Source organism: Ovis aries, chromosome 14, assembly GCF_016772045.2.
Source record: "Ovis aries strain OAR_USU_Benz2616 breed Rambouillet chromosome 14, ARS-UI_Ramb_v3.0, whole genome shotgun sequence".
NCBI lineage: Eukaryota > Metazoa > Chordata > Mammalia > Artiodactyla > Bovidae > Ovis > Ovis aries.
The window spans coordinates 66,189,584-66,213,174 of NC_056067.1; the positions used below are offsets into that span (position 1 = coordinate 66,189,584).

The following is a 23,591-nucleotide window of genomic DNA, read 5'->3' on the forward strand; positions in this document are numbered from 1 at the left end:
ATCAGTCTTTCCGGAAACTGATCCGATTTCTTTATTTTTGGGTTTGCTTATATACCTTTTGTTACACACAGGGATGAATACAGAGTCACGTGGGAGTCAGCAGTCCTGACCTTTGTCAAAATCAGGTGCTTCACATAAATGTATTAAAAAAAAAAGGTCTTAGGAATATTACATCATCTTCTGGCCATGAGTGAGACCTGCTGACATTTTATGATCCTTTCTTTCTGATAACCAAAAAAACTTATTTCTTCCAAGGGTGTTTTTTCTTAAACCAGGCACCATCCTCCAAATAAAGCTGCATTCCTATAGGGTGAGAGTGTAGTGAGTTACAATCAAGAAAGGAATTTATTTAACCCAAGGTTAACATGATTAGTCTTAAAGGCTAATACTTATTTCTCCTATATGCTTAAAGGTTAATACTTATTTCTTCCTATATGCTAGTTATATTCATTATAAGTGTAGGGAACATGGAGATTTAGCAGCAAACATCAGCCCAACAAATGAAAATCCTTTCACCAATGCTCCCCTTAAGATCTATTTAGTCTTAAGATATGATAAAGCTACATTTTTACATAGCAAGGACACAGTGATATATAACAAAGCACAGTGATCTATTACAAAAGAGAAAATCCATTAACTCAAAAAGTCTAGTATCGCTAACATCAAAAACTACTATATTTCCCTTTGCTATATTCCAAATACATTGATTAATATATTCCCAGGTGCCTAAGGATATAGAGGCCTGGCGGCGATCATTGACTCAACAAGAAGAAACAGTCCTATGCTAATTAAGACTCTCAAAATACTCCAAAACTCTCTGTGCTGTTTATGGTTGAGAGGTAGTAAACAATCCTGTGCCTAGTGGCGGCAGTATGGATAATCCTGTCACACAAGCTAGTCTGTCAGCAGAGAAGTTTGACCTGAGACATCCTTGTCCCACCCAGAGCAGGGAATTAGCAGCAGTTATTGACACAACAAATGAAAAACCCTTCACCAATATAATTCCTAACCCACTATACTAATAATTTCCAACTCCCCAAAAGAATTTGCCTTTAGTAAGTCTAAAACATCTCGTGCCTCTCAGGTTGGGAGGCTGTAAGCAATCACATGTGGCCGGACGAACCTATACAGGCGGGCTAGATAATCTTCAGAGGAGTCTGTAAGCTGAAACACTCTTGTCACGCCCAAGAATTTTTATCCTTGGAGCTGCACGTTTACTCCTTCTCCGAGAGAAACAGTTATGGGGGAGAGCCCCCGTAAAGTCAGAGGTGTAGGTGAGAGCATAAAACAGACTCTGGTTTGGGGGTTAGATGCTCGGGAACAGGGGGTTTCCTGAGGCTTGATCACGCCTTTGCGTATGCCAAGCCTCCTTCCTCATGACCTTTGCCATGGGCGGAATTCCTCACGCTGGCCCCCGGCAATCCAGCACAAGAGGCCTCACACTGGAGAACAGGATAGAGGCAAGGTTGGCTGACTTTCGATTATGGCTTTCATGCCATTTGATACCAGGAAACTCATAGAGATTAGAGAAACTCACTGAACATAATCAATATGGAAAAGCTGTTGCTTGGAATTTCATTCGATATGACATCATAAAGAAACGAAAAAGGAGGCAGAATCCACGACTTATCTTTGACCCACAAATAGGCTGTTGCTGTTTAATCACTAAGTCATGTTCAACTCTTTGTGACCCCATGGATTGTAGCCAGGCTCCTCTGTCCATTTGATTCTCCAGGCAAGAATACTGGAGCCAGTTGCCATTTTCTCCTCCAGGGGGTCTTCCTGACCCAGGGACCAAACCCGAGTCTCCTGCACTGGCAGGTGGGCTCTCTACCGCTGAGCCACAACGGAAGCCCTGACTGTAATGCGACTGTGCGCTTGTAGCTCCCCATAGGCACGGACGGTGCAGTCTGAGCAGTTATGCTCCATATATGCCCTTGATTTGCTGCAGAAACATCATTTAGTGGGCCTTAGGGTCAAGGCCTCAGGGACAATGCCTCATAGAAATGACACGATCGGTAATAAAATGGAAATGTTACCAGTGGCGACACCCCAGTTTTTGTATCATATGAAAGCCAGAGAGCCATCCCATTGAGTGTCAGGCAGAGACCACGGATCCTTCAGCATCACAGGGATTAATATACGTGCAATTTTATGCTACTCACAGAAGAGGGCTGAAAAATATGCCATCCATTTCTTTCTTGCATAGTCCTGTCACATCAGACAAATTACAGAGTTTTATACTAACTCATGACTGTTTCACATTTGGCATTCTACTACTAAGTTTAAGAGAGGAATCATCAAGAGTTGCCTGCATCTTCGTGTTTCCAGGGGCACAGCCAGCGTCCAGACAGGACTAAACAGACATACCCATGTGCTCTGCAGCACACAGGCCACACGAGAGAGAAGCCCTTGGGCCCCAGAGAAGACCCAGTGCAGCCAAAAACAAGTAAATAAACACAATTTTAAAAAGGAAAAGACAAACTAAAAAGGGCAGAGAATTTGAATAGACATTTATCCAAAGACAAACAGATGGTTAACAGGCACCTGAAAAGATGTTCAGCATCATGAGTCACCAGGGAAGTGAAAAGCAGAGCACAAGATGTCATCTCGCACTTGTCAGAATGACTGTTATCAGAAAGACAGCAAATAGTAAGTGTTGGCAAAGACGCAGAGAAAAGGGAACACTCATCCACCGTGGCTGGGGATGTAAATCAGTGCAGGCACTGTGGAAAACAGTATGGCGGTGCCTCGGAAAATTAAATGGGGGAGCTTCCTGGTGGTCCCCTGGTTAGGATTCAGCACTTTCACTGCCATGGCCCGGGTTCAATCCCGGTTGGGAAACTAATATCCCATAAGCCACTTGGCATGGACAAAAAAATAATCGAAATACCATATGTTCTAGCAAGTCTATTCCTGGGGATTTATCCGAAGAAAATAAAAACACTAATTTGAAAAGACACATGCACCCCTCATGTTCACTGCAGCATTATTTACAATGGACAAGAAGTGGTCCAGATTTCTGCTGCTAGCAAGTCCGGCATTTTCCAGCACCAGCTGCTCTCCAGGGGTACACGGCCCTACAACCCAACTGGAGGAGAGGGTTCTGGGGCAGATGAGTTTTCTCCAAGCTGACTTTTGTGCCCACCGCTGAGAAGAGGTCAGCTCCAGATGCCAACACGTGAGCCACCTTTTTCCAGCTTTTATCAGAGGCAGGACATGGATACGTGTGTCAGCCCTAGCCAACGGGGCCTGAGAAAGTCTATGGAAAGAGGGCTCGAGAAGATAATGAATTCCTTCCTTGTGGTCGGCAGGGAATAGCTCCTCAAAGCTGTTCGTACCTTAATAGCTGGAGCCAGTGACTGTTACATTGCAGGGCAAACAGCGCTTTGCAGGTGCAATTAAGTTTTATGGCCTTGAGATTATCTTGGGGCCGATGTAATCGCAGTTGTCCTTGTTTAAGAAGCAGCAGGAGAGGGGCTTCCCTGGTGGCCTAGTGGTTAAGAATCTGCCTGTCAATGCAGGGAACACAGGTTTGATCCTTGGTTGGGGAATAAGATCGCACACGCCGCGGAGCAATGAAGCCGACAAATCACAGCTCCTGAAGCCGCATGCACCAGTGCCTGCGTGCCACAGTTGAGAATCTGTACGCTGCAGTGAAAGATGCTGAATGATGGCAAGAAGATCCCGCACGTGGCAACTAAGACCCAATGCAGCAAATACAGAAAAAAAAGAAAGAACCCTCCAATTATCTTCAAAAAAGAGAGAGAAAGAAAGAAAAGAAGCAGGAGAATCAGAGTCAGTGGAGGCGATGTGATGATGAAGCAGAGGTCAGAGTCAGAGAGAGACTTATAGATGCTACAGCACTTACAAATAGCTGTGAAAAGAAGAGAGGCGAAAAGCCAAGAAGAAAAGGAAAGATAGAAGCATCTGAATGCAGAGTTCCAAAGAACAGCAAGGAGAGATAAGAAAGCCTTCTTCAGCGATCAACGCAAAGAAATAGAGGAAAAGAACAGAATGGGAAAGACTAGAGATCTCTTCAAGAAAATTAGAGATACCAAGGGAACATTTCATGCAAAGATGGGCTCGATAAAGGACAGAAATGGTATGGGCCTAATAGAAGCAGAAGATATTAAGAAGAGATGGCAAGAATACACAGAAGAACTGTACAAAAAAGATCTTCATGACCCGGATAATCACGATGGTGTGATCACTCATGGAGGGCCAGACATTCTGGAATGTGAAGTCAAGTGGGCCTTAGGAAGCATCACTATGAACAAAGCAGGTGGAGGTGATGGAATTTCAGTAGAGCTATTTCAAATCCTGAAAGATGATGCTGTGAAAGTGCTGCACTCAATATGCCAGCACATTTGGAAAACTCAGCAGTGGCCACAGGACTGGAAAAGGTCAGTATTCATTCCAATCCCAAAGAAAGGCAATGCCAAAGAATGCTCAAACTACTGCACAATTGCACTCATCTCACATGCTAGTAAAGTAATGCTCAAAATTCTCCAAGCCAGGCTTCAGCAATATGTGAACCATGAACTTCCTGATGTTCAAGCTGGTTTTCGAAAAGGCAGAGGAATCAGAGATCAAACTGCCAACATCCGCTGGATCATGGAAAAAGAAAGACAGTTCCAGAAAAACACCTATTTCTGCTTTATTGACTATGCCAAAGCCTTTGACTGTGTGGATCACAATACACTGTGGAAAATTCTGAGAGTTGGGAATACCAGACCACCTGACCTGCCTCTTAAGAAATCTGTATGCAGGCCAGGAAGCAACAATTAGAACTGGACATAGAACAACAGACTGGTTCCAAATAGGAAAAGGAGTACGTCAAGGCTGTATATTGTCACCCTGCTTATTTAACTTATATGCAGAGTACATCATGAGAAACACTGGACTGGAAGAAACACAAGCTGGAATCAAGATTGCTGGGAGAAATATCAATCACCTCAGATATGCAGATGACACCACTCTTATGGCAGAAAGTGAAGAGGAACTAAAAAGCCTCTTGATGAAAGTAAAAGAGGAGAGTGAAAAAGTTGGCTTAAAGCTCAACATTCAGAAACGAAGATCATGGCATCCGGTCCCATCACTCCATGGGAAATAGATGGAGAAACAGTGGAAACAGTGTCAGACTTTATTTTTGGGGGCTCCAAAATCACTGCAGATGGTGACTGCAGCCATGAAATTAAAAGACGCTTACTCCTTGGAAGAAAAGTTATGACCAACCTAGATAGCATATTCGAAACAGAGACATTACTTTGCCGACTAAGGTCCGTCTAGTCAAGACTATGGATTTTCCAGTAGTCACGTATAGATGTGAGTTGGACTGTGAAGTAGGCTGAGCACCGAAGAATTGATGCTTTTGAACTGTGGTGTTGGAGAAGACTCTTGAGAGTTCCTTGGACTGCAAGGAGATCCAACCAGTCCATTCTGAAGGAGATCAACCCTGGGATTTCTTTGGAGGGAATGATGCTAAAGCTGAAGCTCCAGTACTTTGGCCACCTCATGAGAAGAGTTGACTCATTGGAAAAGACTGATGCTGGGAGGGATTGGGGGCAGGAGGAGAAGGGGACGACCGAGGATGAGATGGCTGGATGGCATCACTGACTCGATGGACGTGAGTCTTAGTGAACTCTGGGAGTTGGTGATGGACAGGGAGGCCTGGCGTGCTGCGATTCATGGGGTCGCAAAGAGTCGGACACAACTGAGCGGCTGAACTGAACTGAACTGACACCACTGGCAGGAAGTCTCTAGAAGCTGGAAAAGGCGAAGAAGCTGGTTCTCCCCTAGAGACTCCAAAGAAGGCAGCATTGCCAACATGTTTATTTTGCCTGGAAAGGTCTATTTTCCCTTCTGATCTTCACAGCTGTGGGATGATACATTTTTGCTGTTTCAAGCCACAAAATTTGTGGCAATTTGTTAGTGTCAAAGGAAACAAACACTCCCTGGTGCCAATATCTTCAGCCAAATGTTGTATGGCTTCAAGCGATGCATGAAACCACCACCTTGAGACCATGAGAACAGGAACCTCCAGAAAAACCAAGACAATATACTGAGGGCCGATGAGCAGGCGATGGAGAGTGCCTGCAACCCCCCCGGGAGCTCTTGCCTCTGGGCTGCATGCGGTGTAAGATAATGTATGGTGGCACATTCTGCAACTTGTGGCCAAAAACCCCCCATCTTGCACAATAACTCCTTCTTGTTCCCAACCAACTGCTGCTCTCCAATCTCATTTAGTCATGCTGAGCCAGTTTAGCGACAGAGTCGGCTCGCGCGGCTGTGCTCCGTCGTGTCCGACCCTTTGCAGCCCCAGGGACTAGTCCGCCAAACTCATCTGTCCAGGGAATTTCCCAGGCAAGAATGAGTTGCCATTTCCCATGCCAGGGGATCTTCCCGACCCAGGGATCGAACCCGTATCTCTTACAACTCCAGCTCTGGCAAGTGGATTCTTTACCACTAGCGCCACCTGGGAAGCCCCTTAGGGACTCCTAAGAAGTCATCCCAGGTAATCAGGTTGTACAGGCTCAGGCTGACCCTTGCTTACCTGACTCAGAGTCCTTTCTCAGGAGGTGGACACACCACAAGGAGCAGAGACTCACTGTGGTAAGCAAGATGGGCCAAGCTACTTCAGCTGCAGTCTCAGAGGCACTGCCAAGGGGCCACAGAGGACACAATGGACATACTCTGCAGGACATTGCAGGCTCCAAGGATATGATGTGATAATACACGGGACCAAGGGCCTATGGTGGATTCATCAAGTTACACACACAGACGTGGGCGCAGTATCCCCTTGAGTCTTCATAGTGGGTTACAGAAGTCCTCTCTGGATGAAAAAAAAAAAAAAAGTGGTGGAAAAAAGCCATACACTTCAATTTAAAAAAATTGTGCCAACTTGCTGAACAAGATGAAACCCCTGCAGCCACCACCACACACATGAGAAAAGTTATATGATTATTACTGCATGCCGTTGATGGCTTTGAAGTCTAAATTTACAGGAAAGAAAAGAATTTTTTGGCACTTGTACTTTCTGTGGGCATTTCTTAGAGAAAATGAGTTTGAATCCAAGTAGTTTCCCAGTGAGGATGGTGGTGAGTTCCATCACATTTTCAAGAGGAAAGAAGCATAGAGCCTAGTCCAGGAGCCAGGCGCCCAGAGCACCCACTGTGGTCCTGTAATCCCACTTGCTCTTGTATTCAGCCCAGTGATGATCTGCGATTTATAGTCGGCCTTCCCAACCTGGAGCATGATATTCATCTTCATTTATACAATTTTACTTGTAATTCTTTCCAGAAACGTATCTTTCTGTAGATTCCTTGCATTTCCCAACAAATTAATCCCAGACATTTGTCTTTATGCTTCATCTGTGGATCTCCTTTTCAGTGTATTTGTTTGTAAAGATTTTGTATGTTACATGCGTGTTGATTCACATACCTTTATTTCTTATTGCCTCGTTTACTGCCATCTTGTTTTTTTAATCTCCAATTGGATTTTGTGCATACGATAATGTGCTCAGATGCTCAGTTGTGTCTGACTCTTTGCAGCTCCTTGGACTGTAGCCCGCTGGGCTCCTCTGTCTGTAGAATTTTCCAGGCCAAGAATACTGGAATGTTGCCATTTCTTCCTCCAAGGGATCTTCCTGATCCAGAGATCGAACCCAAGCCTCTTACATCTCCTACATTGGCTGGCAGATTCTTCACCAGTGTTACGTGGGAAGCCCAAGTATTTTATTGTTACCTATTTGTAAAGGCATTTTTATATTTTCTTTTCCAGTAGTTATAGCCCTTAGGTCTGTTTCCTATCTTACTTGTGATAATAAGAACACCCGGAAATCTTAAACTTAAGGTTGCTGAGAGCAGATATGGTCTTCTGTTTTGGATGTGCACATCAGTCCATGGTTATTGAACAGAAGAGTGAACCGGCAAGAGAATGAAGAAAGGTCAGTTTTCACTGGAGAGGAAAAGGTCAATTTCCTAAGAGAAATGTAGAAATTGGTGGCATTCAGAACCATAAAGGCGGCTGAGGGCTGAAGAATTGATGATTTCAAACTGTGGTGCTGGAGAAGACTCTTGAGAGTCCCTTGGACTGCAAGATCAAACCAGTCAATCTTGAAGGAAATCAACCCTGAATATTCATTAGAAGGACCGATCCTGAAGCCGAAGCTCCAATATTTTGGCCACCTAATGCAAAAAGCCGACTCCCTGGAAAAGACCCTGATGCTGGGAAAGATTGACAGCAGGAGGAGAAGGGGACGACAGAGGATGAGATGGTTGGATGGTATCACTGACTCGATGGACATGAGCTTGAGCAAGCTCCAGGAGTTGGCGATGCACAGAGGAGCCTGGTATGTTGCAGTCCATGGGGTTGCCAGAGTGGGACATGACTGAGAAACTGAATAACAAAAGGACTAGCAGTAAGCAGGCTGTTGGCTTCCTCTTTGTCTACCCTGCAGTGGCCAGGAAGGGTGACACACTCCTGCACTGAGCAGCAGGGAAAGTGAGAGCGTGGTCCTGGGTGACACTGGCAGCTTAGCCGGTCCCAGGACGTTCATTTTTGAGGAAACGGTGTTTATGATAGGTGGATTTTCAGTTATTTATGGCCGAACACACCCTATTCCAAACCCGACTTACTGGTTTGTCCAGTTTCCGTGGCCTTCCCACACTCCTCTTTGAAACAGATCACTTCTGGAAGCTGCATGTGGTCTGTCTCTGCTCAGAGCTCAGATTCTTTACCTTTCCTCCGTGTGCTACACCCAGTCTGGATCATCTTGATTTTGAACTCACCCTTTATCTTGGGGAGAACGGGCACAGAACAAATGTGTAGTAGTCACGACCCCGAAGTCTGTTTGGGGAACCAGTTATGACACTAATAATTTACAGTTAATGTGCTGATTGATGTATTCCTTGCTTCTCCAAGCTGAAGTTCTCAAGCTCTGAGGAGTTCTGAGAAGTGTCCTAGAGGCTCATGTTTTAAAGACAAAAATGTACATCTTTCTTCCTCTTCTCTTTTTAAATGAGTTTTAAACTCATGTTCCCCTTCACATGAAACACTCTGACATGCTCTGTGTGATGAACTAAGACAATGATGAGTGGAGACCAAATCACAGGTCCATTGTTGAGTGGACTGAATGCCACCAGGTGCTACAGTGATTTGGTCAATATATAGTTTCATATCTCTTCTTCAGCCAGTAGTGCACTGTTGATTTTAAAAGCATATGAAAGAATACTATTTCAACAATTCAGTGTCTCAATAAATATGCTTGTTAAACTATATAGAGTATACAAAGAGAGATGAAGTGCAAATTAAACCCTGCAATTGAATGAAACTATTATTGCTAATCTAGCCATTTTCATAAATGATCCACAATGCCTTTTCCGCAATTCTAAAACCTTTTCTAATGAAGAAAGTTTCTTCCCCTATTATGCATCTGCAATATTTAGCTGAAATAACAAGGCTGTGTGGGGTTTCCCAGGCGGCTCAGTGGGTAAAGAATCTGCCTGCAATGCAGGAGACACAGGTTTGATCCCTGGGTTGGGATGATCCCCTGGAGGAGGAACCGTCAACTTCTCTCCAGTATTCTTGCCTGGAGAACCCCATGGACAAAGGAGCCTGGTGGGTTACAGTCCATACGGTCACAAAGAGTCAAACATGACTGAAGTGACTGAGCACAACACAGCTATTTACAGTTTTTCTCCAATTTACTGTGACCCCTTATATATTTTGCTACAGATACACCCAGATGCTGCCCCAGACCTGTGGGGGATGTCACATGTGGTATGTCACATGTGGATTCAAATGCTTATGAATTCCAAAATACTTCCGGCTCTGAAGGTTTTGAACAAGGGATTGGGGCCCTGTATGCAAACAGGATACATAACATTTTTTAAAATTTATTTAATTGGAGGCTAATTACTTTACAATATTGCGGTGGGTTTTGCCATACCTTGACATGAATCAGCTATGTGAGCATACGTTTCCCATCCTGAACCCCGCTCCCACCTCCTTCCCCATCCCATCCCTCAGGGTCATCCCAGTGTATCAGCCCTGAGCACTCTGTCTCATGCATCGAACCTGGACTGGCGATCTATTTCACATACGGTAATATACATGTTTCAGTGCTATTCTCTCAAATCATCCCACCCTCGCCTTCTCCCACAGAGTCCAAAAGTCTGCTCTTTACATCTGTGTCTCTTTCACTGTCTCGCATATAGGGTCATCGCTACCATCTTTCTAAATTCCATATGTATGCATTAATATACTGTATTGGTGTTTTTTTCTGACTTACTTCACTCTGTATAATAGGCTCCCGTTTCATCTACCTCATTAGAACTGATTCAAATGCATTCTTTTTAATAGCTGAGTAATATTCCACTGTGTATATGTACCACAGCTTTCTTATCCATTCGTCTGCTGATGGACATCTAGGTAGGATGCGTAACATTTTTGACATTTTACGTACATAACAGTTAACATTCATCCAAAAATGTGTTTATTTACTTATTTATCTTCGGCTGTGCTGGGTCTTTGCTGCTGTGCACAGGCTTTCTCCAGGTGCAGTGAGTCGGCTCCTCACTGCAGTGTCTTCTCTTGTTGTGGAGCACAGGCGCTAGGCAAGCAGGCTTCAGTAGTGTGGCTCATGGGCTGTTTCCCTGCGGCACTTGGGATCTTCCCAGACCAGGGATCAAACCTGCGTCCCCTGCATTGGCAGGCAGATTCTTAACCACTGAACCACCAGGAAGCCCCCCCCCCCCAGAAATGTTTCTTAATGTAATCAAGTTACAGCAAATTAAATAGCATTCTTAATTTGCTAAACGGGAAAAAGAACATGCAATTTATTATTCAAAGTTGTGCTAAAGTGAGTTTCATGAATCAATCTTAAATAATATACTTAGAACCACCTTTTAACCTAAAATCATGTTTTTACTCTATAGTATACAAACAGAAACAACTGAAAGAACTTCCAAGAAGGCCCGTTTCCTCAAGATGTTAAAACCTCCATCAAACTGACAGTAAACTACTAGAAGGATCCCTAGTCATAACCAGAAGAAAACAATATGGCTAATCGCCTTGTCCTGCTACCCATGGCTGTAGAACACCATTGTTTTTAAGTAAAAATATGAGAAAGAGGCATGAATTATTTAATGAATGGGGATGCTGTTTTAGCTATAATAGCCAAGAAAAATTCAGGGAAACGCATGGTTAGTGACTCAGGGCTAATAGGCCCAAGTCAATAGACACACCGTCTCAACTGCAATAAGATGAACAATGTGTGGCCCACGTGTGAGTATTCTCCACGGTGGCCACAGAGATGTACGACTGCTGGAATAAGCATAGCATGCAGTGGACAGGACGACTCACACGGAGGCATAAGGCTGCTGAAACCTGCTGGAAGTGGAGAGAGGGTGCACTGGGCCCTGGGTCTCAGTAGCAGAGTCCCAAGCACCGAGGAGGAGAGAGGACACCAGAGCCTGGGCCCTGGAACCTCAGGAAGATGGAAAGACACCAGATACTGGACTTGGAGGGAGCCATGAGACTATTTTGTCCTGGGCTCCAAAGAAAGATTAGAGTGGATTGGGCTCGAGGAAGAGGGGCACACACCAGGTCCTGGGCAGGGAAAGACTTCTTCCATTTCCTAGACATGGGCACCTGGCTCACAGATGAGGACCCAGGGCAGAGGAGCCTTCCTGTCCAGCCCACACCACATCAACTCCCTGATTCTCTGCTTAGCCAGTTAGCAAGGTTACTCTGAACCTTCTCCCCAGTAAGGCCCATACCTGTTCTTCCTCATAGAATCCCACTTGAGCAAGAATCCTAAGTCAGTTTATGAAGACTCCCCTACTCTTAAATTCCTCACCCCTACTCTCTCCCCCAGGTGATACATCATCACCCTGGCCTGCCTTCCTTAAAACAGTCTATTAGCTTTGTCCAGCTAGAATCCCCCAGACACGATGTCTCCTTCTCCTAATTTTCTATCTACTGGTACCTTTCCCCTTACTCCTAGGCCATAAATCGCCACTTACTCTAGTTGTATTCAGAACTGAGCTGTTCTACACTGGAGTCTCCCCCTTCCCCCGTTGCAAGTTCATTGAAGAAAATCTATCACCGCCTTAACTTCCGTCCAGCTCTGATTTGCCCGTGAACAACCCTCCCCCCACTCTCCTGCCTTGGTTCCACTTGCTCTGCCCTTCCCACAACTTGAGTGGATAGTCAGCCCCGACCCCATTCTCCTCCCCGGGCCTGGAGGCCATCTAACCTCACCTTCCGCACATTTCCCTGGTGGCTCAAACCATAAAGAGTCTACCCGGATTCCATCTCGGGTCGGGATGATCCCCTGGAGAAGGGAATGGCAACCCACTCCGGTATTCTTCCCTGGGAAATCCCATGGACAGAGAAGCCTGGCGGGCTACCGTCCTACCGCCCATGGGGTCGAAAGAGCTGGACACGACGAGCGACTAACACTTTTACACCCGCACAGTTCACAGCAGGCCCTTACTTCTTTTCCTCCCAGGAGCTCGGGAGGATTTCAGTCCCCCCTTCAGAACACGTCCCACCGTCCCAACCCGACCTCTTTTCCTGTCCCTTAGATGTGAATACACACTTAGTATCCTCTTCCCCAAAACTTGGCAGGACTTTGTGCTCAACTGTATCGGAACCTTTGGCCTGAAGTCCATCAGGCTCCTCTGTCCATGGAATTTTTCAGGCAAGAATACTGGAGTGAGCTGCCATTTCCCGCTTCAGGCGATTTTGCCGACCGAGGGATCGAACCCGCGTATTCTGTGTCTTTTGCTGCTGCTGCTACTGCTAAGTCACGTCCGTCGTGTCCGACTGTGTGACCCCATAGACGGCAGCCCACCAGGCTCCTGTCCCTGGGATTCTCCAGGCAAGAACACTGGAGTGGGTTGCCATCTCCTCCAATGCACGAAAGTGAAAAGTGAAAGTGAAGTCGCTCAGTCGTGCCCGACTCTTCGCGACCCCGTGGACTGCAGCCTACCAGGCTCCTCCATCCATGGGACTTCCCAGGCAAGAGTACTGGAGTGGGGTGCCGTTGCCTTCTCCGGTGTCTTTTGCACTGCAGGCCAACTCTCGACTGCGGAGCCTAGCGGGACCAACTTTACCGCCGCCTCAAGGCACTCCCGGCCCGCCCCTCCCCGCTCCACGTTTGGTGTGAGAAGCTCGCCCCGCCCCCAGCACTCCCGGCCCCGCCCCTCCCATGCCTTCCCCGTCTCCATTTCCCATTCGTCCCACGCGTTGCAGCCCTCGAGGCTTGGCGAGGCTCCCTCTCGGCCTGCGTTGCTGCCCATGCAGGTGCTGGGACCCACCAGCGGCCCGACTTGCCCCTCGAAGGCCTCCTCCTGTCCAGCGGGATCACCGAGGGCGCTCCTTCCGCGACCCGGGCTTCGCCTACCGCCGGAGTTGGCCGCCAAGATGTCCGCCGCCCACAACGCGGGGTGCGCCGCGCCGCGGGGGGCTCTGGGAGTTGTAGTCCAAGTGGACGCACTGACGCAGTTAGCCGAGGGCTGACAGGCGCCATTGTACGGCGCGCGCGCGCAGGGTGAGTGTGGCGCGAAACCTGCGCCCGTCGGGGGCTGTGTTCCAGGGCTGCTCCGCGGGGAGCGCCCAGTTGCGGCCCCAACCCTTCAATCGCAGGAGCCCAGAGCCAGCCTCGTCTGCCGTCCTTCCGCCGTGGGGCCTTTAGGGCAGTTGAGAATCGGGGACTCGGGGCCCATAGGGGCGCGAGGCGGGCCCACCCCATCCGGGCGCTCGCGAGCTGGGTAAGGGGCCGGCTCCATCTGGGTGAGGAGGTTGGGAAGTTGCCCCTCTGGCTGTTCGAGAACAGGTGGAGACGACTTTTTAGAGCATTTTCCGAGGTTGGAGTTAGACCTGTCATTTCCTGTTGATTGGGCCGAGGGGTCGGGGGCCTTGGTCTAACCCTCACGCCCCTTCCACCTCCCAAATTCGACCTTCTTAGGACTCTGCCTACTCCCACGGGACTCGTTGAGGAAGAGGAAGTTATGGCCTCCGGGCTTCCGACGGATTGGTTCCGTGTGAGTAGAGGTTTCTTGATAAGTTTCAAAGTCTACCGCTGGATTTGGGAGCGGGGGTGGAGGCGTGATGCAGGCACACGCGTTTCCTGGGATATCCCCAGGTCCCCTAGCATCTAGGTAAGGGATGGGGGACTGTAGGAGGAGGAGAGACCCTAGTGGGTGGAGGGATAGCAAGTTGCTTAGCTTTCCAAGGGAGCAAATAGAATAGAGGACAAATAGCAGGGGATTCTAATTTATCTTTTAAACGGAACGGGGGAAAAGCCACTGGCAGGTGTAAACAGGAATCAGGCTTCACTTAGGGTTCAGTAGTACTTTGGAATTAAAGCTTAGTCACTGGGTGAAAAGAGAGATGGGGATGAATCCCTGATAGGTGAAGGAGCAGCAGCAGAATAGCCAGTGGATGGAGGCTAAAGGCTGAAGTGTGGTGATTTAGCTCACGGAATTCCGTAGGAGAAAGGATACACCTGATATCACTGTTGGAATCCTCAGGTTAGTAAGAAGTGGAAAGGTTTTCAGAGAATGAACAATGTTTTCTGACCCCATGGGCTGCCCTACTTGCTGTGACCTGATAAGATCAAGCTTGGGTTTGGGTTTTCAAATTCAGGAACTCCTGATGTATCTGGAATGCTCGAGTCACCTTGTTAATTGTGCCTACATGTGCTCAGTCACCCTCCTCCTCCTCCTGTCAGCACGGGTGACAACAGGCCCTGGCTGAACAGGCACCTGTGGGTTTTAGGAACCAGTGACCTTTGAAGATGTGGCCTTGGGTTTTACCCCAGATGAGTGGGGCCAGCTGGACCTCGAACAGAAGTCCCTGTACAGGGAGGTGACGCTGGAGAACTACAGGAACCTGGTCTCAGTGGGTAAGGCCGGCCTCTGCGTCAATAAAGATTTGTGCTTTGCAGCCCGAATGTGGTGCCTTTCAAGTGTGTGTCTGCTTTGGCTCAGTCTGCAGGGATCTGAGTTCAAGGATCAAGGCCCTGGAGCCTGAGGGAAAGGGCAACTTTACATACAACTTTTGAAACTTGACCAAGTCCACCCCTCAGAGGTGTTCAGTATCAGGGATGTGGGCCTATGGGGGATGTTTCCAACTGCTGATGGATGCTTACTGTTTTTGTAACAAGAATTCCAGAACGTGGTGTCAGTGTCTGACAGCTCAGGTGCATCATCAAAGGCCTTGCCCCCTCCCATCTCTGCATGGTTAGTGTGAAGCTTTCATTCTTAGGTTGGTATGTGCCTGACTGATGCCAAGCATTATGTCCATCCAAGTTTAAGGCAGAAAGTAACGCCAGGGCAGCCTTGATTAGTTCTCTTTCTATAGCTGGCACACTTTACAAACAAACAAAAATGCCATAAGCCCCCAGCTGACAAACTTCCCTTAGTGTTTTACTGACCAGAACCAAGTCCCACTACCTCCTTTACAGTCAAGAGAATCCAGAAAAGGAAGCAGCTGGCGCAGGGGATGGGTGGAGTTAGCAACACTGCCCTCGACCAGAAGGCGTGTCTACCAGGGAGAACGCAGGGACAGAACTGCTACAGCAGGAAAGTGCTTTCTCCCGAACACAGACCCCCAAGCACTGTCTCTTTTCCCTTGGGCAGAACATCAGCTTTCCAAGCCAGATGTGGTATCTCAGTTAGAGGAAGAGGAAGAGCTCTGGTCGGTGGAGAGAGGAATTCAAGACACCTTTTCAGGTGAGAACCAGGCACAAGGGAGTCCTGGTGTGGGAGTCCTGGTTAGCAGGAACTAGTGTCAGCAAAGGAGGTGGACGGGGGCAAACCCCTAGCGGGGTGTTGGGAGGAGCAGCTGCAAACACGCTGAATCAAGCTCTGCATCTTCCTCGGCTTCAGTCGGGGGCACTGCTTGGCTGAATGGGAACCTCTTGCTGGTGCCAGGTTGGCAGTAGGGGCGTCCTTACCCTGCTTCACTCATGGTCTATTGCCCTTCCCTTTGGTAATCTCTGGTAACTGGTGTGTGGCTTTGGCCAGATTTAATGTTTACATTTATGTAAGTTTATGTTTTGGGGGATGTGACCATACTCAGTGGAGACAGGTTTGCATCATTCATTCACAAATGCAGTGTAGACTTTTGACTTTGACTTTTTTCTCTTGATGGACATACAAGTAGTTGCAAAAAAAATCCTTGCATACAATTTTTTGCACAATCAAGTTGGGTTTTTTGTGTAGATAGCATTTCTAGAAATAGAATGTAAAATCAACCAAGATGTAAGTGAAAAAATTTGGTAGCAACAAGTTGCTGTCTTAAGTTCCTTTAAAATACATATAGCTGCGTAAGATAGACTGGTGACTTATAGTCCTGTTTTTAAGGTTTACAGATCTGATAGGAAAAGATATATTCAGTTTGGTTTCTAAGTTTACAGATTATTTGTACTTTTGCTTTTGTGAGTTTTTCTATTTTCCTTTTTTTTCCCTTCTGTTGGTTTGTCTTTTGTGTGTGGTGCTGGGGAGGACTCTACCATATATTATGGATAATAACACTGCAGATAACAGTCCAATATGTATCTCCTACCTTTAGTCTCCATAAAGAAGTTTTATGATTTCAGATTTTTTTTTCCTTTCAGATCTGTCTTTATTCATGCCATACATGGGCAGATTGTACAAATACTTTATTCTGGTACTTTTGGGTTTTGTTTAGCTGTTTCATGTACTGGGTTCCTTATGTAATTGGTGTGGGGCACAAGTTTTTTCAGTGCCATTTTCTGATTATTGGAACACCATTTTTATCATCTCGCATAGTCACTGTTGCGTGCAGGCCTTCTTGGCCCCTTATGGTCCCTTGATCTCTGTCAGTATCTTAGTAAACACCGTATTACTGTACTTACTGTAGCTTTATAACAATCTTGGATAAACGGTAGGCCCTCTGTTTTTTTTTTAATTAAAAAAACCTGTTATCTGTTCTCAACCAGATGAATACCTACCATCAGCTTGTCAGGATTCATTGAGAAAATGCTGTTAGAATGTATGTTACATTTAACTTCATCCAGAAATTTGATCAGAACTGGTCTCAGTCAAGTTCTGCCACAGGTGTACAAGGAGGGATCCACTCCCCTCACCGCGCTAGTCAGGCTTTCCACCTGCGGTTGGGCATTCCTTCCAGTTGCTATCTTATCTGCTCAGGTTACCCCTCCCTTGCAGTCCTGCGTAGCTGCTGCAGATGAACCTATCCTGCTGCTAAATTCTGATTTGTAACAGTTTTGTTAGGTCATCACTAATTTCCTCAGTACAGAGTCATATTATTGGCAAGTATACAGTAGTATTATTTTACTTCTTTTGCATTCAAGGTAGGTGAGGAGGTAATTGTATTCCTCACAGCTACTACTTCCAAAACACTGGGCTGAAAACGTGATGATTTTAAGTATCTGGTCTCTGACTTGAAAGGGACAGTTTCTGGATTCTGCTTTGATTCATATCACTTTTTATTTGGATAAAGGAACAGTCATCTCACCCTTTCTAGTAAATGAAAATTAGTAAGAGCCCCAATTTTCCCCCTCCAAAGCCCTCCAAGGTGATGATGGAGATTTTCTGAACAGTTAATAATTATAGATGTGCCCCTGTAGTAATGTCCTGATGTCTATGAACTTTTTTAGGATTTCTGCATCAGTGTTCATAAATTATATTGGGGAGGTGGATGGTTTTGTGTTTGGTATTTTTGGACACTTCTGTATCAGTGTGTGTTGGCTCTGTAAGGAGAACTTCTTGTGTTCCCGCTTTGTTCTCTGTGCCTTAATGCAAGTGGCTCTGGAACTGCCTGGAACTTTCAGTGTCCAGCTGTGAATCTGTACCTGGCCTGCAGCTTTGGTGATGATGACCTTCTAGCCATGCATCTCTGGATGATGTGGCGAGTTTCCTAAATCTGGCTGCCACGGGGGGCATTGGGCACTTATGGTTACGTGCAGTGTCAGAAAAGCTGGCTTCCCAGGGGATGGGAGATTCAGGGGTGGTGTCCTAGAACGGAAGATCCTGTATTACAAGCTAGGCCTGGGGTGATAGGTGCCTAACATATTTATGCTGCGTTCCAAAGAATCCTTAATGCGATGTTTTTTCCTCCACTGTCTCCCCTTGACCTCAGAAATATTTGTAGAAGGCCCCTTGTGTCCTATGCAATATAAAAAAGAGAAAGTATGTACTTGGTAGTGAGCCAAAGACCTAGTGTAATCCCTGTGATTGTAGACTCCTCCGTCTCACAGGGGAGCACCTTCTACCAACACGCTGCACAGATGTAACTGGGTCACGCCAGGTAACTAGTGGTGTGGACAGAGAAGGCAAAGAACATGGTGTAGAGCAGGGAGCAACAGGGAATTACTCTAGAGGTGGGGTCAGGGGACACTGCAGGGCCAAGATTTTAAGCCAATGCCTATAGAACAGAAAGTCGGCAGATGGGCAAGAATAGAGGTGAAGAGCTTCCTGGTGCAGAAACGCCAGTGGGGGTTCCCCTGAGAATGCGGCAAGGGGGGCACATTCTGGGAACGGAAAGTCACTTATTAGGCTGGAAGGAAGTAACTGAGGTGTACTGATAGGCAAGTTAAGTTTGGGGCCTCCACTGTCAGGAGGGTTTCATCTTCCTTGAGTAGGTGTGTGTTGTGCTTTTTACCACTGAGGACAGAAGGGCACAGATGTGAGCAGGCGGGGGACTGCGGTAGTAGTACATAGGGAAGAGGTGGTTAATATCTGCCCCCAAGAGAATAGCAACAGGGCTGGGAGAAGCTGGCTCCTCTTCTTGTGAGGTGGATCCAATGGGGCCGGTTGAGTAACTGACCAGGAGGGCACAGGAAAGGAAGCTGCAAAGAACTGCTCACAGGTGAAGGCTTCAGGGGATTTCTTATGACTATTCTTTCTAATGTATGTATTTATACGCATCTTTCATGCACACTTTTAAAATGTATCAGTATCTCATTTTTAAAATGCAGTAAGAGATGAGATGGTTGGATGGCATCACCGATTCAATGGACATGAGTCCGAGTAAGCTCCAGGAATTGGTGATGGACAGGGAAGCCTGGCATGCTGCAGTCGATGGGGTCACAGTCGGACACAACTAAGCGACTGAACTAAAAACAGAGGTATTACTACTCTGGCGTTTTGGGCATTGGTCAGTGACATGGAAGTCTGGTAAAGGCCAAGACTTTTGAAGGGTGGAAATAGGTTTTCTTTGGCTTTTATTTTTATGTTGAAATAATTTTAAGCAAATGGAACAATTGTACAAAGAACTACCTAAGAGCTTCCACCTAAATTCACATGTTTTTGCAACTGTACCATGTCCTGACTGGTTCTATTAATGGAGTATGAATAGGAGGCGACTTAGAAACACCCAAGTAAAGGTCTGTGAAGCCAGTGGCATGCCCCTGTCTGAGGTCCAGGCAGTGCATAAAAACATGGGAGTCTTAGGTGTTTGGAATGGCCTGCTTACTGTTAAGAGAACCATCTCCTTCAGTGGTCCCTTTCTCCCAGCACTGATGTAGCTGTGCCTCTCCTCAAGGCAGAGAACAAACTGAACAAAAGCTAGGCCTCATGAATACAGCCCAGTCTGCATGTCTTAGCCCTCCATGACTGCAAAAATGGCAGCACAGACAGTGGCCGAAGTAGAAAGGAACCTGGGTAAATGCTTAAGACATGGAATTAATCTTCAAGAAGGCACTAGTTTGAAAAGATGCTGTGAAGATAAGAAGTGTGGAGAAATATTTGATGGCACTCACATCTTAAGCCTTCTCAATGTTCTTTCAAGAAAGTATTACCTACCATATGTGTGGCTTGGGTGGAATATCTTGAGACATAATCTATACAGATCAAACATTAGGGACAATGCAATGGAATAAAGACACTATTTTGAAGGTCATGATTGTAGGAAAGCCTGCAGGACAGTTACATTTTTTTTTTGATTTGTCAAGAATTTAAGCAGAAGAGCCCTGCAAATATGAATGTGGCAATTCAAATTAGTATAGACATTAGTAGGGAAAAAAAGGCTAGTACAAGAAGATTGTATTGTTGGGAGGAATAGAAGGAAATTCTTCTCAAGATTTTTTGTGTAGCCTGAGAGGACTCACATGGGCTATAAAACCAACATGTGGGGGACGTAGGAAATCACTTGTTTTATACAAAGGATAATTCTTTCAGGAACAAGAGTAAATATGTTTAGTGTGAGAAAGCCTAGTTTCAGCTCAGCTCACAGAGGAGACTCACATGGGAAAACCTCAAATGGAGGAAGTCCTTTTCATCACGTGGTTTTCAATATGAGAACTCAAATGGAAGAAATCCAGGAATCATAGCAGGAAACACTTACAGCCTGATTTGAGAGAATTCATACTAGACAAGAAATTCCAGTTGTATTCCGTTTGGAAAAGTTCTTACATCAAGTCATTGTATCTGAGAACTCTGAAATCACAGGGAAATGGTTGCTGTGGAGAGGTTTCATAAACAGCTGTTTTCAGTATCACAGAAGTAGATATTGAAGAGTGTCTGAGAATGTAATCAGTGTTAAGCATGAGGAGTCACAGAACCCACTGACCAGAAGCCCTTCAGTAGGAGTCCTCACTGTGTTCAGCATCAGAGGACTCATATGAGAGCAGATTCTCAGTGTAATCTGTGCAGGCAGGTCGTTCATCTTAGCTCTCCTCTTGTTTGACAGAACAACAGAGAAACAGACCGAAGAGACCCACCCTGAATGACAGAAATGAAACGTCTCATTCTGTTTTTACACCAGATTGTCATAAGAAAGCAAACCCTAAAACCTTGATCACATTAGGACTATCCCTTGATATCCATGGGGGATTGTTTTAGGGCTCCTACAGATACCAAAATCTAGACGCTCAAGGCCCTTATAGAAATGGTGCGGTACAGTGCTTGCTCCAGCAGCATGCACACTGAAATTGGAACAACACAGAGAGGATTAGCATGGCCCCTGTGCGAGGATAACAGGCCATTCGTGAAGCACTCCATGTTACTTTAAAAAATACAATAAAATTGTTAAGTACAGACAGATGTGAAGGGTCAACTGTACGAATATACAGTAAAACAGGTTCTGTTTCTCCAATCTGGGTTCTATTATCTATTTGAGCATCTAGAACAAATGTTAAGTAGCATGAGTGAGCCAGCCATCCTTATTTCAGTCTCCTTCGCATGTCCCCAGTGGCTAGGAAATAACTGACGTTACAGCTCAGGAAACTGCTGAGTGAATAAACAGTTAGAAAAATTACAAGAGATGAGGAAATCTTCAAATAGGAAAGTCTGAAGACTAGGCCAGGCTCCAAGAGGATGATAAAAGAAATCTTAAAATAGTGCTACAAAGAACTTTGAAATGGTTGCACTCCTGGGGACAAGGTCAAAAGTCTATAACCTTGAATGGCTATCAAACACGTTTTGGCAGGAATCCAGCCTATCAGGGTGTGGTCACATACTGTGCAGTCTTTATTCAAGAATACTTCATGTTCTCTGTTACCATCCATTTGCTCTCTAGGACCCATGTAACCTTAATCCTCTTATCTGAGGACCACTTTCCCTAGCGTCTAGGTACAGTCTCTGGAGTAATTTCAAGACCTGAAGTGCTTTAACTATTAACTGAAAAAGAAGGAAAGTAAATGAAGTAAGCATTGGACTCAAACCTTTTTTGAGGAGGAAAAAAACTTCTAAGAGTCCTGAGGAAAAATAAGATAAAAACAGTAGTAAGTCAGAAATGAAGAAGAGAAAAAGAGCCCATTTTCTGGATAGATAAGGGTAAATAAATGGCAAGTTAAAAACCTATACAGAGAAAGGAAACTACGCAGATATTCAACAATACATGTTCCCATTATAGTGTTTTAAACAACTGTCAAAGAATAAGCCTGCTCTGGACTTCCCTGGTGGTCCAGTGCTTAAGACTCAGCTCTTCCACTGCAAGAGATGTGGGTTCAGTCCCTGGTTGGGGAACTAAGATCCCCTTGCCATGTGGTATGGCCAAAGAATGAAGAATAAGCCAGCTTTATGTACTGATATGAAACAATCACCATGAGATATTTGTGTTTCTTAAAAATATATACCTGTAACATAGATACCTATCTATGTTTAACGTGAACGTGTGAAGTGAAAGTGTTAGTCACTCAGTCCTGTCCGACTCTGCAACCCATGGACTGTAGCCTGCCAGGCTCCTCTGTCCATGGAATTCTCCAGCCAAGAATACTGGGGCAGGTAGCCATTCCTTTCAACAGGGGATCCTGCCAACCCAGGGATCAAACCTGGGTCTCCTGCATTGCAGGCAGATTCACCATCTGAGCCACCAGGGAAGTCCACCTTAACGTATATAAAGATGTACAGACGTCCAGGATACCAATGTCTTTTTTTTTTTTTCATTTAAAAATATACTTGCAAACATACACAAGGTATTAATATGCCAATTGTTACCATTGGGAGAATAGAGAAACTATAGGATGTGATTGTCTCCAGAGAAGGAAATTGGGTGGGAGGGTGACCTTCCACTCTCAGAGGTCCTGCCAGTAACTGTGCTCATAAAATGGAAGACTGTCATCTTCCTGCTGTCACCAGCTCCTGACACAGCATAGGTGCTCAGTAAGTATTTGTTAAGTACAGGAATGAACAAACAATAAGATGGAAAGATTTCTGGAAAAGTGTAAAGTTGGCCCAAGAGAAATGTTAAAACCAACTTTTTCTTAAGAACAAAGTAGATAAATAGTTGCATCTCTGTATTAACCCAGGCAGTAAATATTTTCTAGCTTCCTATTAAAAGATAGGTTTCCAAAGAACATAAGCTACTCAATGACAGAACACTAAGTGCTTTGTTAACAGGTCCTTTCTGCAACCTGTACACAGCATTGTTCTCACTAAAGCACAAAATGAGGAAAATATTGAAAAGGAGAAAATATCTGTAGCTTGTAATAATGAACACCTGTTTTATCCATTTTTAGATAATGTATTAAAAAAAAAAAACTTATCCTCTGAAATAGTTATAAGAGTTGAGCAGCTGCAACAGAGTATAAAATACAGAAACTTAATACCTGTGGCTTAAAGCAGGAATAACCACTTCAACAGAGAGGAAAGACTTTGTTATTGATACTTTTTTGAAATGGAACCTAAGAATAAATTGGTAAGGAATGAGCAGGCTCTATTTGGAGGTTATGTTAGAGGGCGATGTAAGACTTAAGTATGTAAAAACACTGACTTCTTTTGAGGGGTTAAAAGGCTAGAAGTGCATGAAGTCGCTTTCTTAAGTCCTATAATTATTCCAGCTAGCAGCCCCTGAGAAACTCCACGTCCCCATTCATGCTGTGGGAGCATGAAGGCAAGTCCCTGACCTGGGTTGTCTGGGAAGAAGCAGGTGGGGGTTTAAACCAGGGTCCTCTTACCCCATGACATGCTTAGGCTTCCAAGTGAAAGATGGGAACGTTGCAGCAGCAGCTATCTTCCCATAACTCACAGATGGACACAATTTCAGTGCCAGTGAGATTTCCTGAAATCTGAAATATGGGCAAGCATAAGCCTTTGAAAGGCCCAGATGTCTTGGTGCACTGTTCATCAAAGCACTTAGAAGCTGTGCTG

At 45.5% G+C, this 23,591-nt stretch overlaps 1 protein-coding gene, 1 long non-coding RNA gene and 1 other non-coding gene across 4 annotated transcripts in view; 2 read left to right on the forward strand and 1 right to left on the reverse strand.

Moving 5' to 3' along the window:
• The window catches only part of LOC132657800 (uncharacterized), a 26,514-nt gene continuing 2,923 nt past the window's right edge, over positions 1–23,591 (reverse strand). For both annotated transcript variants that reach the window (XR_009596480.1, XR_009596479.1), the window contains one exon: positions 1–23,509. This is a non-coding gene — a long non-coding RNA (uncharacterized LOC132657800). The remainder of the gene's footprint in view (positions 23,510–23,591) is intronic.
• The window catches only part of ZNF274 (zinc finger protein 274), a 24,171-nt gene continuing 14,085 nt past the window's right edge, over positions 13,506–23,591 (forward strand). The window contains exons 1-4 of the mRNA XM_027978930.2: positions 13,506–13,781; positions 13,979–14,054; positions 14,791–14,917; positions 15,654–15,746. Coding sequence (XP_027834731.1) covers positions 14,022–14,054; positions 14,791–14,917; positions 15,654–15,746 — 253 coding nt within the window. The 5' untranslated portion in view covers positions 13,506–13,781; positions 13,979–14,021. The remainder of the gene's footprint in view (positions 13,782–13,978; positions 14,055–14,790; positions 14,918–15,653; positions 15,747–23,591) is intronic.
• Positions 20,903–21,008, forward strand: LOC114118166 (U6 spliceosomal RNA). Its single transcript, XR_003591709.1, has one exon. It is a non-coding gene; the product is annotated as a U6 spliceosomal RNA (small nuclear RNA).